This window comes from Amborella trichopoda, chromosome 12 (assembly GCF_054954075.1).
Source record: "Amborella trichopoda isolate Santa Cruz 75 chromosome 12, AtrichopodaSantaCruz75HAP2 v2.0, whole genome shotgun sequence".
NCBI classification, from domain to species: Eukaryota; Viridiplantae; Streptophyta; class Magnoliopsida; order Amborellales; family Amborellaceae; genus Amborella; species Amborella trichopoda.
Genome location: NC_142347.1, coordinates 44,582,850 through 44,602,635, shown reverse-complemented (window position 1 = coordinate 44,602,635; position 19,786 = coordinate 44,582,850). Strand labels below are relative to the sequence as shown.

Genomic DNA, 19,786 nt, shown 5'->3' with positions numbered 1-19,786 from the left:
CCATCAAAATATGACTTGAAATAGTTGAAGAAAAGTTGAGAAGTTATACAGATAGATGAGTCGTTATTTGATAACTCTGTTTTGAAAAAGAGCACATCTATAATGTTCATGTAGTGCATACTGTACACCTACTCTCTCATGCAAAAGACCTACTTGGGAGGATATCTTCTATTTGAAAATTTGGGAATCGAATTACTAATTACTTATTTTTAAAAGAAAAAAATTGAACTTTGTTTTCTCTAACACTTAGATCTCACTCTCCAAAAATTAGATGGTCTATGTTCAATCTCAAACATTATTTTCTCTAAGTGCATAGAAAGTGTAATTTGGAAAAGAATTTTATTTGGTAAGTCTATGGGTCGAGGAGGTTAGATATCGAAAATTTGAATAATATTAAAAGGGTGCAGTTTGCATACGGATGCATCCGTAGGTGTAGAGATAAGGTGCACCTTCAAATTTTATCATGGTATATAATTTTGACGTAAAATATTCTTAGGATTATCTCAAAATCTATTTTTATATCTAATTATAAAATTTTAAATTTCAAAAATGGTTAAAATCAAGTAGATCTATAAACATATGAAAATCTTGAAAATGGACGGTATAGATAATATGTTGTCAAATGCACTATTTTTTAGACTTAAAATCTTTTTATTTTCATAGTCATACATCTCGATGTCGAGATGATCAATCAAAGGGTTTGTCAACATTAAACCACCTTTTCCGATGGATTTTTGAGGGGCATCCGTAGTTTTACATAAAAAGGGAGCATCCTTATATAAACTTTTACCATACTAAAAAAATGTCCCCATTGAGTTTTACCTGAGGTAGTAACAAACAGTATGCTCCCGCGTGAGTACCAAATCAATAGGGTCAAATAAAAATAGCCGCATGTAACAAGCACGAGAGAGAGACCAAACCGCGCGTAACAGGCACATGTGAGAAGAGAGAGAGAGAGGGTAAAAAACAAACAAACCGAATATAACAGCACAAAACATTGAAACAAACCACCACCTATAACAGGCCCATGAGACTCTGTGAGAGAGAGAGGGGGAGGCTAAAAAAAGAAACAAACCGAATATAACAGCACAAGACATGCAAACAGCAAAAGAAGGAAAGGCGCATGAAAACCAACAGTTTGACTGGGTTAGTTCTCCCAATCATGGAGACACGCTTTTCTTGCAGGCTTGTTGGTTGGCCCACTTCAGTAAAACAATGCTGGCCCCGCAATCATGGAAACCTCTCTCTCTTTCTTACTATTAACCACCCTCCCCCTTTAATGCCGGATCTATTACCCCACTTTTATACAACAAACTACAGCAAAAAGCAGGTGAATACCAAATTAATGCAATATAAAATGAATGGTTCTTAACCTCTTTCTGCCTTTTCTTTCTATTTATCTATTTGTTGTCTATAATTTCTTTAATCTTTTTGACAATTATTGTTTGCATTGTTTATCATTGAATCTGTACACCAACATGCCAATTGTCCACCGCAAATACCAGGGAATGTTTCGTATTTTGGTGGGGTATATGAAGTGATGCTGATATGTAATCTGATTTTGGGTTTTGTTGATTTTGAAGATTGGTATTGAAAAAGTCAAGGAGATTGAATATGGGTTCTGTTAATTTTGGTTTTCGAGAATTTATTGATTCCGGTGTGCCAAAAGATGATCTTGTTTTCTGAAATCCATATGGGTTTTGTTCTTTCTTCAAACAATTGTGGTGGGACTGAAGATGGGTCTATGTAATTTTCATCAGTGATGCGCTAAAACGACATTACATGGTCCAGTTCTAGGAACGTTGTGGAGTAAAACCATGAATCTGTAGTTTGATTATTAGAGAATTAGCAGTGGATAGCGATAGATAAACAATCATGAGATTTTTGAGCATTGTGGGGAATTCCTTTGGATGTTCGGCTTCAGGGGAGCGCCTGGTATCGGCCGCAAGAGATGGGGATCTCCAAGAAGCCAAGGCACTATTAGAATGCAATCCTCGGCTAGCAAGATACTCAACTTTTGGGCTTCGCAATTCTCCATTGCATTATTCAGCTGCTCAAGGCCATCACGAGGTATTTCATTCGATACCAATGAAATGGTTTCTACCTTCTTTCTCCACTTTATTGTTTTCATTTTTATTTCCTGACTTTTTTTTATGTGTGAACAAGAAAGCACCATCTTCTTTTATAGTCTTCGTCCATTCTGTGATCTTTTCTAACTGAAGGGCAACTCGAACGTGTATGCAGATCGTATCTCTCTTGCTGGAATCAGGGGTTGATATAAATCTGAGAAATTACTGTGGACAGGTATGAGGAACCTTAATTTTAGCTAGAACCACTCAGGGTGTGGTTTTTGTTTTGCCACCTGGTCTCTCTATGTATTGATTTGGGGAGGCTTTGTTTCATAAGTAAGGACCACCTAAACTATTTTTAGCCTCTTTTTTTCACTGCATTGGATATGCTTATAAATTATAATACTATCATCTCCAAATAATTTTATGCTATTTATCTTTATAGGCAAAATTTTATACGTAAACGTAGAATTCAGTCCTGGTGTCTCTGAAGAAATAACATCCTAGTAATTGTGCTGCAACCCAAGTATTTTTTCTTTAGGTCATTCAGTGATGGGATTTAAACTTGAGACATAGTGTTATAACTGTTGACACCTTGACCGATCAAACCACATCCCACTCCAAAGGATCTCATTACTTTATTTCTTTGCTATCATTATCATTACCTTTAGTCAGCTAATAATCCTATCATGCCTCAAGGATCTTTGCTTATAGTGTTTCTGGTTCTATGGGTAAAATTGTTATTGTAACATTGGAAATTAAACCCTGATGTCTCCTGAAGAACCAGCGTCCTACTACTTTAGCTACAACTCTCTCTCTCTCTCTCTCAATACATTTTAATTTGGGATGGAATCCACAAGGAACTTTTTGGTAAACAGATGCTTACTGGCTGCTTTTGAACAGACGGCCTTGATGCAAGCATGCCGATACGGTCACTGGGAGGTGGTTCAGACTCTAGTGTTGTTCAAAGCCAATGTAAGAGAGTTTTGTATTATGCTTTTCCTTAACCTTATATGAACCATCTATCAAGAATGAAATTAATATCTATTTGAACACTTCTGTATTCAATTCATAGGTTCACAAGGCAGATTATCTCAATGGTAGGACTGCTCTCCACTTTGCAGCTGTAAATGGACATTCCCGATGCGTTCGACTTCTCCTTGCAGATTATGTGCCTAGCATACCTGAGTTTTGGAATATTAGTAGGAGAGGGTTTCCTACTGATGATTTAGACATGGAGTTTGAGACAAGGTATTTAATGTACAGTACAATTAATAGCTTATCAGTTCATCAATGGAGAGAAAGTATGCTATAATTTAATGAACTATGGAAAACCATATGCATTGGGTCATCATTATCCACTGAAATGATGGACAGAGAGTGCGACCCACCAGAATAGAACATGAACCTAATGGTGAGTCCCATGTTTTCACTCGATAATCATCTGTGGTTTAACTGGTGATCCAATCAACCATGGGTTTGGCATTATCCATGGGATTACAAAATACTTTCCCCAACCATGGGAATGATGTAATTTAGAGTTTGTTTTATTAAATTCCTTGGTTGGGTAATTGGTTTTCTTACCATATTGAATTATTTTGTTTGTCATTTTTCTTTTTGACTTTCTCAGTTCTCTCTCTAAAATCCTCAATAAACCAGCCGATGGTGGAATAACTGCACTCCATATGGCAGCGCTAAACGGACATGTAGATAGCCTGCAGTTGCTTTTGGATCTGGGGGCATGCATTTCTGTGGTCACGATTGATGATGGAACTACAATTGACCTGATTGGTAACACTTATTTTTTTATCTGACTGCTTGTTTTTATTGTGTGACTTCTTCTCTTTGGTTATCTTAGGCAGGGAATAATGTTTGAGAGCTATGTTATCCCCTCGTTCTGTCATGTAGATAATTTGAGAAGAACCAATTTGTTACCGTTGATATCATTGTGATGAGAGTGATATTCTTGAACTTAAACTGTCAAACCGTCATTTTCTATGTAAAATTTTGTTAAGTTTAAACATGCATTTTGCAGAAGACTACCCCCACATTTATTTTTATTGTGGCTGAAAATTTGTTTGAGTTTATGTGTGGTGTTTATAGACTTGTGAAGCCAAAATGCCAAAACATATGCATCACTCTGTTTAGATCTCTTTTCATATCTACGAGAGAAGATTCTTCTAGGGATATATGTGTATATATCAACAAGGCTCCTTAAGGGGATTGTGTGGGACACACCACATGACATGACTCAATTCGTGGGGTCCCACTTTCCATCACGGCCTTATGATTTCAATGGATGAAGGCGACAAAAAAGGGCTATTGTTTTTCCATGATAGTTATAAAATACACCTTCCCTGTATTATCCAGTCTATTCATGATGTTCAATTGTTTATAATTATTTCCCACTCTAGAAATTCTTATGTTCTTAGGTGAATCACATTGTAACTACTTGGGGTTCTTTACTTATTATGTGATTTATCTAATCTTAGTTCTTTCTGTTCATGGTAGGTGCAGGTAGCACACCTTTGCATTATGCTGCATGTGGTGGAAATGCACAGTGTTGTCAAGTATGTTTGCTTTGTTAATAATCTTCTAATTTCCATTGATTTTTATTTGAGATTCATGTACTGATGCATGCACAACTTTTTTGTTATGTGAAAACAGTTTTTGGTTGCTAGAGGCGCCATCCTGAGTGCTGAAAATTCAAATGGGTATGCTTCTATACTGATACTGACTAAAAAATAAAAAAATGGCTTACTTTTCTAGTCATATTGCATCTCTTTCACTTCCATTAGTCGATTATCATGGAATTTTGGAGACCTTTATTAGTAGAACATAGAATAACGAAACTGAACTAGCATTCTAATGTCTGATTCATGTTGGAGAATGTTTTATTGGCCCAGTGGGTGGGTGGAGAGCAGTGTTATTCTTCATGGATTTTGATATTTTTAATGGAATATCTATTAACAAAAGGATAACATAAATTGCACCTCACCAAATATTTAAATTGAACAAAGTTGATGGTTTACTGATTGATGAACTCTTTATGTCTGGTGAAGTAGATCTAGCATAATTGTTGCATGATCCTTGCTGGTTAATGTGAATGTTGCCATTTTGACATTAAAATGTTTGGGGCAGATTTCTATAGTGGGTTACTTTTTTCCGCTCTTGGAAACTTTCACTTTTTGACCCAAGTAATAGTGCTAAATTTTGGTCTGATGTAACTCACATGTTTTGTTAAGAAAATTCTTATGTTAGCATTTTGTTTTGCGTACAAAAGTTGGACGCCCTTGCAGGTTGCTCGTTTGTGGCATAGACAATGGTTAGAGGGGATTTTGAGTAGACAATCAGAAGCTCGTTTACTTTTTCTACCATCTCGATATTTATCATTGCCTCTAATGAGCATTGTAAAGATCTCTCGGTAAGTGGGTTTTTGTCATTTTCACAATGTGTCACATAATTTGAAATCTCATCATGTTGCACCTTGTTTTTGTTGTCATTGTTCTGGTCTTCTAGATCATTTTGTTCAAGCAATCCAACAGTATCATAACTTTATGTTTTGTTTGAGAATGCCCTGTACCTAAATATAAATTTGATACGTATCCTCATGAGTTACAACTATTTATAATGCTCAATGATGTTATCTTAACTAACATTATACAATTTAAAGATTCATACGAGATGATAAATCCCAAATTATACCACTAAAATTTCCTTGCAATTGCGTGGCCATTCCTTGGGGATCATAAAAACTTAAATAGATTCATATACTGAGAACCTGTGTAGTGAGACAAGTAAATAGGGGAGCCAAGATTCAATCTTCCTTATTGAGATCCTGGATTGAGATTTTTTCTATGCTTATACTATGATCTGTATGACCAAAGAAGGTCCATGGTCATAAGTGCTCTTCAGTCCTAATATCAATTGCTGGGTAGACTGCAAAGGAAAGAGCAGGGCCATGAGATCATGACCGAATCGGTAGGTCCCACTCTCTCTATTCATCATGGCTCGTCCATTGATTGATCGGTGAATAAAAACTCATTTTAAGTTGGAATAGCTCACCTGAGTAACCCACAATGTAAGTTGTATGAATGGAAATTTGGGGATGCGTCTTGAGCTTTTCGTTATATATACTGTTCTATGCTGATTTGACAATTGTAGAGCATCTTCTAATGTGGCGACAGTGTAGGATAATTTACGTGGTGTGCTGGGTCCAATTCCTGTCATATAATTTTTATTATTTTATAATTCTTCGGAAATATTTTTTTCTTCTTTTATAATTCTTCAGAAAAAAAGATGGAAACCGTATGCTTTTTTAAAATTCTCCATATAAAAATGTGAAAACCAGAGGATATCTAAGGTTGTATGGATCATAAAATATTTCATTGGGAGGCCCTGTTATTAAAATGATGCTGGCTGGGGCAGATCAGGCCTTAAGGCTAGTTTGGTTCGTTTTTTAAATCCTTCATACAAATATGTGAAAAAACCACAGATTTTCTAAGAGCATGGATTGTGAAAGCCCTGTCATCAACATCTGGCCACCTGGGGGCAGGGCAGGGCTTAGGGGCTCATGGAATCCTGGCTGAGGAGCTCTAGGGCTCCCACCCTAGCCTTATACTTGAGGCCTCACTGTGAGCCTAGGTAACGAGGGGGTTGATTTGGAGCATTTCAGTGCTCCTAATCATTTTTTTATGTATTACTCAATTGGTCCCTAGAGATGAATAATGATAAGTTCAGAGTTTTTGGGTCAAACAAATCCCTTGACATGGTCCCTTTTGCCCTAGGGAAGTTACCACTGGGCTATGTAATCTTTTTCCTTTGGAGTTCAAACTTTGAGTGGATGGCATGATTTATTTGAGCTTCTTACATTCCGAATCAATTCATCGTAACATATTGAATACACTAGGCATACATATTATGAAAGTATTTTGGATGCTGCTTGTAGGGAATGTGGATGGAGGAGTTCTGATATATTACCGGCATGTGTCGATCCATGTGCTGTTTGTTTAGAAAGAAGATGCACAGTAGCAGCAGAAGGTACACTATTTGGTTAACATATTACTATTTTCTGTCATGTTAAATTAAATACAATATGCTTTGTAATAAATTTTCAAGTACTGGCCATAGATTGGATACTCAGTTTTCTGTGATTCTGTTATCTCAAGTCAATTTTGTTTTTACAAAAAATGCATTCTGTTCTCTTTCTTGATCATTAAATATAGGATAGAATTTATTGATCATTAAATGTGAGATAGAGTTTATATAACACCACAACCTTACTTCAATCGTACTTATTGAAGTAAGATTGCAGTGGTTGAGACCAACCAGTTTGGTTGAATGGTATTAGATTTGGAACAAATGCCAAAATCTACACTATCCAACTAAAAGGGTAAACGAACCGTCCAAAACACCACACCCTTTCAATGTAAGCATGAAATTTGGTATCTAGATTCACATTATGTTGTAAATTGTTCATCCCTTCCAAGAACCGTCCTAGTTAGTTACAGCCATTCATCGGTAGAAGAAGAAAACCCCATTAGTTAGTTAACCCAGTTTTTTCCTCTCTTTCCACTTAATTTTTCCATTCATGGCTTAATTATACCACACATGGAAAAAGAAAAAAGAAAAAAAAAAACCTGTAAATATTTTGGAAATACAGCTCTCATGTACAAAGAGAAGTGCATGATTAATGTGAGATTTGTATCAGTCAAGCCATTTTCTGTGCATGGGCTAGCTGATTGACAAAAGTGGAAGAACTTGTATCCAGATCATTAATATGTTTTAGCCAATTGATCATATCGATAGTTGAGTTGTGCTTTTTATATTCCTTTTCTTATTATCTGAAAATTCATCATTGTAGTTGTCATTAAACCTTTGGTACCTTTCATATTTTCTGGTGCGACCATTTTGCTTCCAAAATACAGGGAACTTTATCAAAATGCAAAAGATGATCGCAAGTTGATATAGTTGAAAATGGGTAACCATAATGGGTAACATATTAAATAATGTTAAATAATTGATAAGGTAGTTCTATTTTATAAATTTCCCAAAATATATTTGTGTTATTTGGGAGGGACTTTCTGATTCCTAAACTTCTGTATTTGTCCAGTTGCATATTAGGCCATTTAAATATTTCTAGGGAACTTATCAAAATACTCACAAGAGATCACCTATTTAACATATTACCCAATTGCAACTATTCCAAAAAATATTTTGATGGATATTTTGAAATTAAATAGAAAATATAAGTAAAATTTTGATGGATATTTTGAAATTAAATAGAAAATATAAGTAAAATTTTGATGGATATTTTGAAATTAAATAGAAAATATAAGCAAAATTTTGAATAGGTTATCTCTCATGAGTATTTTGATAAATTTCTTATGGGTTATACAAACAACTTTCTCCTTTCCCCTTTCGGGTATTAAACATTTTCACTGCAAGAGAGAAATTTTAGAATCCCACTAACTCCAAATAACAGCTTTTTGGGCCTTCTGTTGCAATAATTCTTAACAAGACCAGGTGCTCCTCCTCAGCAGTATTAGGACTTCCTAGTCAAAGCTTGGACATGCTTTACTCTTAAGATGGGCAGTCGATTAAAATTACAAACCTTAGTCATGAAAAGCTAAAACACATTTTCCATTTCTGATAAGCAGCTAGAAAATCATATTTAAGGGGTGAAACCCGCCTTTTTCAAGTTATAAAATCTTTCCTTATTACATGAGCATATGAGGACGCAGACCTGTTATGAAATATTTTCCTCCTGATTTATCACCCATTATCTTCATTTTTTCCTAGGTTTCATGAATAAATTGTATAAGACCATTTATTTTTAGTACAAAAAGACCACACATTTTCTTAGCCATTGGATCTCAAATCTAACATATTAAAATGTATCACAGCTTTCAAGAAATGTTGCACATCCAAAGGCTCTATTAGACTAAACTGACTCTGAACTTGTGACCCCCATCACCATAGATAATTTATTCAGCATAAAATAATGCTAGAATGAACAAACTCCCAAACCTGCATTTATTTAAGTATAAATGCTCTCCTGATTCCATTAGGATATGAAGACACTAATATGTTAGACAAAATATTTCCCAAGTAAGTTATCATCCCTTGTCTTCATTTTTTCCTTGATTCTTATGAATAGCATAAATGGCCCTATCAGATTACACTCTGAATCTGAACTTGTGACCCCCATCTCCATAGATATTTATTCAAACTCCCCGTACTTATTTTTTATCCCATCTTTCATTGTAAATTGTTAAGAGAGTTGGATGTACTTTTAGGTTGCAACCATGAATTCTGCACCCAATGTGCCTTGTACCTCTGCTCCACAAACAATACATCAACAGTTTCTGGCCCTCCTGGATCCATAGCATGCCCTCTTTGCAGGCATGGAATTGTTTCTTTCATCAGGCTTCCACACACAAGCCAAATAAGAGAACTACCAAGAATGAGTTTATCACTATCCTTATGCACAGCTTGTTCTGGTGAGGCAACAGATCCCACCACCATGCCACCCTTCAGTACAATGGCACCACTGAGGTCTTCATCTGTCAGATCACTTAGTTGCCAAAATTTCCCATCTGTGAAGCTCAATTCTAGCCTTTGTATGAGGGCTCCAAGAATGGAAAGAAAAACACATAAACAAGTGGGGAGGTGTGCCCCAAGTGGGTTAAGGGGATCAGCATCTCAGAGAGAGAGGAGGTCCACCACTTGGGTGTGATTAGCACAAGGCATATGGTAATGACAAAAGATAAGTTCCTTTGGACAAGCACAAGGCATGTGGTAATGGCAAAAGTTGAGTTTCTTTGGACTAGCTCAAGGCATGTGGTAATGGCAAAAGTTGAGTTTCTTTGGACTAGCACAAGGCATGTGGTAATGGTGAAGGTTGGAGATCACAAGTCATCTGACAATGGCCAGAACTGTGGATTAACATCCGGTCCTTTCAATTCTTCCCCATGTTTTAAAGTGGTTTGCTTTGATATCTGTTTTGATTGATATATTTGTAGATGTATTATTACTCATTTTCCTTGCAATGAGTGTGAAACACCATGTATGTTCCAAGACTTCCATCTCACTTGCCAAACCAACAGCTACTTTGCCATAATGCAAACATCAATGGAAAACAGCAATTCAATGCACGGCTTAAAATGATTATAGAGGAAAACAAAGGATTGCTACATGAATTACATCACATTAAATCAAACATCACATGAAATAACATTAGGAGTGGCAAATCACATTGGACACATGAGTAAAATGGCCCACAAATATTACATTACTGCAAAGGCAAGCTCAAGAGGGATAAACAAAAATACAGAAGATGGGAGGGATGATGAAGTTGGACACAACCTACACAAATCTAAACGGACTAGAGGGCGGCCATAAGAGCGCCGGATCCATTCAAAAGTCTTGCAAGGTCAAGAAACAAAACATCAAGAATATAAAAAAAAAAACAAAAAAAAAAAAGAGAAAAATATAGAAGCTCAAGAAAGATAGCGCCTGAACACAATTATTAGACATTGGATCACCTTTTTTTTCCGTTTCTTGTAAAACCCATCCTTGATGAAGAGAGTAAAAGACCTAATCATCCACGGATATGTCTCGAGCATCTCAAAATAAACACTGAAACTCTCTTACACAGCACAAAAATAATTCTCACAAACAAATGGAACTAATTGCAACTCAAAACCAAATTGTTTAACACTCAAAATTTTGTTTTTATACTTCAATCGTAATGATGTTGTGTGCTCACCATGGTTTATATAAGGTAGCCCACAATGTTATACAAGTAAGAAGGTTGTGAAGGCAATGATCTGACATCTGATTCTCTCTCTCTCTAACTTGGCATTTGATTTTCTCTTGCCGTTTCGTTCTCTCCACACCAATCTGAGACTCTCTCTCGTCAGGAGAGATAGGTGTTGGGGTTTTGAGTTTTGACAAGTCTTGGGTTTTCTCTCTCTAGAGTTACAGACAGTGCAATTATGTGATTTCCAAATCTAATAACCCCTTCCAAAAGACGCATCTTTTACCTTTCAAATCACGCAATTTAAACTTAGCAGCAAGAGAAGACGACTCTTAGTTGTTGGCGTGTCGCTCTTGTACTACAATTTCTAGGGTTTGGGACGCTATCATTATACTTCCTGCACGGTTCCTTGGTCTTGGATGCCACAGCCATCCATGCATGCATTCATGCATGTACATGCAACCCATTCATAAATAAATGGCACACCATGGTTGGAATTCGATCTGTCTCCAGCATGGTGCGCATTTTCTTCCGAATGTATGCATGCATTTAGCCAATGTATACATGATAACATGCCATATCAATGTGAAGCAATAATTTTGGCAGAATCGGTAGATTTGGATAGAGAACAAGTGGAAACCGATTCGGTTCCCAATTGAAACTTAAAATCGAATGGGTTCTCATAGAACTACTGGATGATTTCATCAGGAACTTGCCGATACTGTCATTGATAAGGATCGATCACTTCTCATTCATTGCATTTTTTTTGCTTTTTTCTTCTTAATTGTTAATTTTTTATTGTCTGATTTGCTTCAGTTGGATCGCCAATCTCGGTTAACAATTCACTAACTTAGATTGATTTCTAGGATAGACGGTACCCCGACGATCCGGATTTTAAAACATGTTTTACATACTCGGACATGATACTGAGCACATCTAAAGCATAAAAGGAACATACATGGATTTTGTGTGCATGCATCCATAGAGTCCTTTTGTTTGCATCCATACACTCTACTCTTAGTAGGTAATAGTTAAGGGTACACATGGAAGATAATTAATCTTACCAGGAAACTAACTAATCTAAAATTAATACACTTTGGACAATAGTATTATGTTGAGTATTTGCTAAATATTTTTGTAATGATGTTAATTATTTAGCTTTTTTATTGAGTTTCAATTAAAATAATGTAAAGTAAAATCAGCTTTCCAAAAAGATAAATTTATATGTAATATTGTTTATAAGATAACTTTAGAATGGACATTGTCAAACAACAAATAATTTATTATCAAGATTAATTTTAATCATAAATTATAAAGAGTGCATCCATACAAACCCTAATACTGTCCTATTAACTTGCTTTTTTCATCGATTTCTGGGTATAACAAGTAGCGTACTGTCCCATTAACTTGTTTTTTTCATCGATTTCTGGGTATAACAAGTAGCACCCAATACCCTAATCATCACGTTGTAGTTTCTATTCTTACTACTGACACCACCCCACTAACATCTTCAAAAAGCTAACCTAATCTACTTGAAAAAAATGGATAGGGGAATTCAAAAAGCTAACCTAATCTACTTGAAAAAAATGGATAGGGCTTTGTCTTTATAGCCCAAAAAAACAAAAAAAAATTCAATTGAACTTAACATGAACTCCCAAGAGGCCCCCAAATAGTGCATGAGATTCATGGGGCACGTATGTAGGTCTATTCTATGTAAAACAATGGGAAGACATCCATACATCGAAGCTTGTATGCATGCATCTCACATGCACACATGGGTCGATTCTATAAACGGCATGAACTATGTATATATGCAGTCACCAGGCAAAAAAACAAAAGGAAAAGATAAGAAAAACGGCACGTATAGTAAAAAAGGAAATGTGCATAGTTAAAGTGCACAGTAAAAACATGTACTTGGAATGAACAAGGGCCACATGCTTGCATTCACCCACATAGCATATTTTGATACTGAAGTTGAAATGGTACAAATGTTCAGTTGTTTTTTCAGGCTTAGGGTTTTGAGCAAGAACTATGCTAGGGCACACAGAGAATCCTGTGGATGTGACCTTCTGCAGTTTAGTTCGCTTCCTCTTGTTAAGAACCGAAATGACAACACATTCTTTCATCGCCTAAATCTTTCTTCTCTCTCTCTCTCTAAGTACATTACTTTATCTCTCTTAATTTGATGCCCAAATCTTCCTTCTTTCTCTCTCTAAGCACACTGAAAGATGACTCGAGATGCAACAGAACAATAAATGTGTTATCATAACCTTTTTAGTCAGAGCAAGGCCTGGCCCAATAACCAATGAACACTTTGAGTCCCCATGAAGTAAGAAGAATCGGGATACATACTCAAGCTCATGGCTTAAAATTTCGCCGAATTTGGGATGAGATTTCTGTTTCTGCTTCATGTAGATTTTGGAGAAATTTTCGTTAAGAAGTCCACATGAGTTTCGAAATTAATACCTGGTTCGAAAAATCAAATATAAAAATCAACCTTTGAACCCTCAAAATATAAAGAAACTCTGGTGCAATCTGATCTTCCAACCGCCTTATAAAAAAAGAAAAAGAAAAAAAAGGAAGAATCTTCCAACCACCTTTAAAAAAAAGAAAAAAAAAGGAAAAGAATATTATCCCCTCTCGAATTAATTGGGTGCGGTTTGTATAGAGCCGAGGCTCTAAACAATCAAATTAGAGCCTACCTTCAAATAGTATCGAGAAATGTGCTTTCAATACTGTAAATCTTTGAGATAGTCTTAAAATATATTTTTATCTTTATTTATTAAATCTTTAAAAATATTGTAGATCGACAAATTTACGAAAACTTGAAAATCTTGAAAATTGAAGATAAAAAAATGCGTTACAAAATACACCATTTCTAAGACTTGAAATATCATGTCCATACTTCTTGATGTCGAGGTAAGGTTCATGAAATGTAAGTTGAATGTTCCTAAAAGACTCTAAATTAAAAATTACTTAAAAGTTCATAGTTTATGTATTTGATAACCTCCCTAGGAAGTTAAAAAGTTCATAGTTTATGCGTTCGATAACTCCTGAGATATATAGTAAATATCTTATATTACATAAATATATATTTTATATAATATATATAACATCGTATAATGTATTTTATATTTATATTATATAATAAAATATATTATATTACATAAATATTTAATATATATAACAAAATAATGCACTTTTTATTGATTTCATTATTAAATAATTACATAAAATAATATAATATATTGTACATAGTATTTTATATTTATTCTATTAATATATATTTTAATTATATAATATTATAAATATCTATCATATTTTATAATATTTATAACATACTATAATATATAATATATTGTATTTTATATTTATTTTTAATATATATATATATATATATATATATATATATATATATATGAAAGTATCTTATATTACATAAATATATAATATATAGATGTATATTTTATATAAGATATATAACGTAGCATAATATATAATATAGAGTATTTTATATTTATTTTATTATATAATATATATTTAAATAAAATAATATAGTATATTATACATTGCATTTTATATTTATTTTATTAATATATATTTTTATTATATAATATTATAAATATCTATTATGTAAATAAAATATGATATATAATAAAATATATTATATATTATACAAAAAAGTATAGCATATATTATAAAATAAAATATACACATATAGCATATATAACGTAAAGTAAAATATCATATAGTGTATTTTATATTTATTTTATTGATATATATATTTGTATTATATAAGATATATTATATAGTGAATTATTTTATTAATCTTTATTTTTATTATATAATATACATAAAACAATATTGTATAATATATATATATAATATAATATATTATAAATTGTATATATTTTTATTATATAATATTATAAATATCTATTATATAAATAAAATATAAAATATAATAAAGTACATTATATATTATACAATAAATTATATCGTATATTATACAATAAAAAATATATATTTTATATATGAAGGGAGGGGAGGTTCATAAAAAAAAAAAAAAAAAATTCCAAGTTTAAGTTCCAACCTTTGGGTTGGAATTTTTTTTTTAATGCAAGATTGGAACTTGGAATTTTTTTTTTAATGCAAGATTGGAACTTGATCAGTTCATTGAAGTTTTGTTTGAAGTTTAATTTTTTTTTATCAAACACGAAACTTGAATACTATTAAAAAGTTCTAAACTTTCAGAGAGACACTTCCAGTTATCAAACACGCCCGTAAATACCCATTTCTCTCCCTCTATATCCATGCCTTTTAGAGCTCATAAATTTCTCACTTGTAAATTATAGAGAAGCTTGCGCCCAGGCAATGCATAATAAAAAATCATTCACTTTTCGTTCAATTAGAAATAAAATTTATTTGGGTTCTTGATTTGATTGTCTATCAAATAAGTGGTCCTAAGTCAATCTTGAGCAGGAATTGATCAGGAGGTTATTCTCTTTTTTTTTCTTGGCTCAAAAACATTTTGTCTAAATTGATCCTAGAGAAGAATAGTGATTATTTAATGGTTTTGGGGTCAAACAAATCCCCCAACATAGTGTTTTGGCAGTGAGACCAAACATACAGTCCCATAATAGGACCATCGATATTTCCTTCCAACACAGAATCTACTCATAGTAAATTTTATTTGTAAAGGAATTTCAAGTCAAAAAATTTGAAGTAGGTCAATGGAGTTAAAACAATATTTATATGGAAGATTGTTTCATGCGGGATGGACCGTATGACTATATATACGGTCCACAAAGTGTAAAGCATCCATCTTAAAAGATAGATGCAAGTAGGTGTTCCATTTAAAAACAATGGAAACTAATGGTTCAAATATTTTCTTATTAAAATTATTATTTCTAGTTTTAAAAATTTATTTATTTTCAATATTTATGATCTCTTACATGTCCTAAAAATTTACTTCAAAAAATCCATCTTAAAAATAGATTTATTAATAGGCCCATATTTCTACATATGCGGGCTTGGCCACATAAAAACCGGGCCCTATTTATATATAGCATGTTCTAAATCACTCTTTCCGGTGCTTTAAAGTGTGGTAATTTTCGATCTATCACCTATCCAGATGGAAATTGTGTGGAAGTCGGGACCAAACCTGTTCATGGTCTAAGTTCCAGCCTGGTGCCCCCCTAAAACTCACCCTCTTACAACTCCACTGCTTTTTAAGATTGTGTACTTTTTTCTTAGGTCCCTTTTAAGGGTGCAGTATGTATACTGATGCATATGTAGGTGTAGAGGTAAGGTTCACCTTCAAATTTTATCATGGTATATAATTTTAATGTAAAATATTATTATTTCAAAATCTATTTTTATATTTAATTATAAAAGTTTAAATTTTAAAAATGGTTAAAATCAAGTAGATCTATAAACATATGAAAATCTTCAAAATGGACGGTGTGTAGATAATATGTTGTAAATGCACTATTTTCGAGACTTAAAATCTTTTTGTTTTTCATAGTCATACATCTCGATGTCGAGATGATCAATCCAAGGGTTTTTCAACATTAAAACTACCTTTACCGATGGATTTTTGAGGGGTATATGTAGTTCTACATTATAAGGTAGCATCCTTATATAAACTTTTTCCCCCTTTTAATCCCCATCTTATATGCCCGTAATTTTATTTGTACTTTATTTTGTATATCTTTAATATTTTTTTGATCATTGATCCATACTTGAACCTGATCACCAATCCAACAATCTGATATATTTATGAGTGAATGATTCATCCCACCAATCGGAGTTTCAAAACACTGTCTTTTGACTCTTTTCTGGTGGATGTAAAATTGATTACTCTCAAAGTTCAAAAGAGACTAGTCAAACTTTGTGACACACCCAAATTGTCCAAATTCAAATTTGATTGCTAGAAGAGATTGTGACCCCTCATGCTCAAGGTACATAAAAGTTTGAATCCCAAGTGCATACTCTATGGGAGCAAAATGTACACCTGCTCTCCCAGAAAAAAAAAACACCCCATTAGAACGTATTTTTGCATACAAAAGTGTGGCCTTTACTTCATAAGTCAGGAATAATTTTAAGAAATATTATGATTAGATATTAAAATTTTAAACGTTTAGATCTAACCATCAAAGAATAGACTCAAGGCTAAGTAGTCATAATAGCGGGATGCCACAATATGACGTTTCGAATTTTATTCTTATTATAAGTAGGGGCTTAAATCCCTAGTGAACTGCCCAAAAAAAACAATCTAACCATCCAAATTTTGGAGTGTCTATGCAATGGTAGGAAGCTTTTTTTTTTTTTGAACAAAATTGGTAGGAAACTTTTTTTTTAAGGTGGTCTCTAATGGATTACCTCTCCAAATTTGAATATTTAAAATCCCTCCTAGGTTTCACCAGAGGGTACAAATATGCATTTCGCTCAAGCCGGAGCTAAAAATGTTTTCACTTCAGCCTGGTTTAAAATGCATCTTGTTTCCATCAAAACCTTGTGATGAGAACCTACCAAAATACCCTCCTCCATAAGTAATGTCAATATTGGACACGGCATGCGTCCCCTCATGCATCATGTGTCCATTTTAGAGATGGATGTAAAAAATGGTCGTTTCCACTATACCTGAAAGTGCATGGTGGAAAACTATAATCGAAAAAAATATAATTTTTTGTATTTCAAAAAATTCCATATTCAGTGGGGATTAACGAATCCCAAAAAATTCCATATTGAGTGGGGAACACAATAGTTGAGATTAACAAATCCCAAAATTTAAATTCAAAATCCATAAAGATTTTTCCTTCAAAATCAAGTGAGTCAGCTGACTCACCAAACACTTTTCCGGCAATATTTGTTGGAAAATGGTTTCATGCGGGTTGGACTGCATTTTACATATGCGGTCGTAAAGCATCTATCTTAAAGATGGATGCAAGTTGGTATTCTATTTATAAGTAATGGAAACTAACAGTCCAAATATTTTTTTATTAGAATTATTATTTTTAGTTTTAAAAATTTATTTGTTTTTTCATATTCATGATCTCCATGTTAAATATTACATGTCCTTAAAATTTAAGTTTTAATCCATCTCAAAAATAAATTTACTAAAAGATCCTCATTTCTATGTATGCGGGCTTGGCCGCATAGAAATGGGGTCCATATTTGTTTGAACATAGGAGAAACTTAACCAAAAAAAAATTTGATGGAAATTTCCAAGCACATGAACTCCTGCAACTAGGACTTAAATATCCTCATTGGCTAGAAACATAGGACAAAGTTTATTCCTCTCTCCATGTGACCACCACATAAAAGTAATGGATACTTGACCTATCCTCCTTTACAGCGTAATAAAAGACCATGTGAAAACAAATCATATTCTATGGATATCAAAACAGCTCGACGATTTGTGCCAGTGTGAAATTATTTTTCATCTTTTTTACTAGGTAGCATTGGTTATTCACATTTATTAATTTGTTTTTGCATTAAAAAAAACAAATTACATACATATTTGTTATAGTTTCCGTTATTACGGCTCTATCGAATAGTTTCCGTTATTATCACCGTGTCCATTTTTTCATGTCAAAACGGATTTTTTTTTTTAAAAAAATGACTTTACCCTTTTTCGGTGGTTGAACAACTGAATTCAAAGTATTTTCGGTTATTTTGAAGTAGGTTGTTCAACAACCGAAATTGAAACAACCGAAAACCGGGCCAACTTTTCTTTTTGAAGAACCGAAAATTTAAAATTTTAGGTTCTTCAATAACCGATTTTTTTCTCTCCCTTGTGGGGGTGCGTATCCTCTCTTTACCTCTCTCTCAACATTACATGGGTAAATGGTTTTTTTTAAAAAACTCTCTCTCTCGTTCACGGAGCGTTTTTTTTGGGTAAGTTCATAATTTGTGAGATTTCTTCTAAATTTAGGGGCTCAAATTAGTTGTTCCCTTTGATTTTATTGGATAACTATGACTTCAGAAAGGTAGAGAAAATACGCCAAAAGAAAGAGAAAACATCTTTCGGTTCTTGAAGAACCAAAAATAATTTTTCATTCTTCAACAACAAAAAAATTTAAATTTTCAGCTCGTCAAGAACCAAAATTGGTGTATTTTCGGTTGTTGAACAACCGAAAATACTTTGAATCCGGTTGTTCAACAACCAAAAAGAGGGTAAGGTCGGCTTTTTTAAAAATTCCCGTTTTAAAATGAAAAAAACGGATACGGTGGTAATAATAGAAACTATTCTGTAGAGCTGTAATAACGGAAACTATAACAGATATGTATGTAATTTTTCCTAAAAAAAATCATAAGGGATTGTTTATAAATAGATCATTTATCTTTTGTACATGGAGATCCCAATCATTTCCACTTATTAGATGTCAAACTGGATGGCTTAGGTTGAATCACAAAATCTAAGAATTTACTTTTTGAACTTTATGCCCATTCATGATACTCTTATAAGCACCCATTTTGAAATTCAAGGGACTAGAAAGGTTGTGAATTTAATGTACAAAAGATACATGGTCTTTGTAGACAACCCCAAATCATAAACCAATAACTCATCAAATGCTTTAAAAGTCTCTTGGTCTAGGTAAAAAATGGCCTCATTCTCACCCAGTTCTCACTATTATTATTTTAACATGTTGTGTTATTGCACTTATACATGCAAGTATTTTTTTAGGTACTCAATATATTTGGACACTTAATATCCTTATCATACCATGTAGTAACTTTTATATTTAGGAGTATTTTAGATAATTAATCAATGGTAAAATAAAAATTTTGGTAGAAAGAGATGGCATTACTTACAAAATGTGATATTACCCACATGGAGCAATGATCGCTTCTTAACCATTAATAAAAAGAAAAAATTTATATAACGTTGTAACCTTAAAGTGTAGAACTACATATGCACCTCAAATATCTATCGAAAAAAGTTAGTTTT

General features: G+C 33.3%; 1 protein-coding gene across 4 annotated transcripts; it reads left to right on the top strand.

The window, feature by feature from the left end:
- The first annotated feature begins 1,045 nt into the window (after positions 1 to 1,045).
- Positions 1,046 to 10,154, top strand: LOC18435381 (putative E3 ubiquitin-protein ligase XBOS32). 4 transcript variants are annotated; one of them, XM_088853892.1, is made up of 11 exons: positions 1,046 to 1,330; positions 1,925 to 2,070; positions 2,245 to 2,304; positions 2,973 to 3,044; positions 3,145 to 3,320; positions 3,700 to 3,860; positions 4,581 to 4,639; positions 4,737 to 4,783; positions 5,353 to 5,493; positions 7,018 to 7,109; positions 9,368 to 10,154. In XM_088853892.1, the coding sequence occupies exons 4-11, from the start codon at positions 2,982 to 2,984 to the stop codon at positions 9,805 to 9,807; spliced, it is 1,179 nt and encodes a 392-aa protein (XP_088710018.1). In that variant the 5' UTR covers positions 1,046 to 1,330; positions 1,925 to 2,070; positions 2,245 to 2,304; positions 2,973 to 2,981; the 3' UTR covers positions 9,808 to 10,154. The 4 variants fall into 4 exon arrangements, with proteins under 4 accessions (XP_088710018.1, XP_088710019.1, XP_020523769.1 ...); XM_088853893.1 differs by having other exon boundaries at positions 1,200 to 1,330; positions 4,587 to 4,639; XM_020668110.2 differs by having other exon boundaries at positions 1,327 to 2,070; positions 4,587 to 4,639.
- The last annotated feature ends 9,632 nt before the right edge of the window (positions 10,155 to 19,786 follow it).

Coding starts and splice junctions, on each gene's coding strand:
- LOC18435381 (XM_006845426.4), top strand. CDS start 1,876: ATGAGATTTTTGAGCATTGTGGGGAATTCCTTTGGATGTTCGGCTTCA. Junction 4,784..5,352: donor AGTGCTGAAAATTCAAATGG/GTATGCTTCTAT, acceptor TGCGTACAAAAG/TTGGACGCCCTTGCAGGTTG. Junction 7,110..9,367: donor ATGCACAGTAGCAGCAGAAG/GTACACTATTTG, acceptor ATGTACTTTTAG/GTTGCAACCATGAATTCTGC.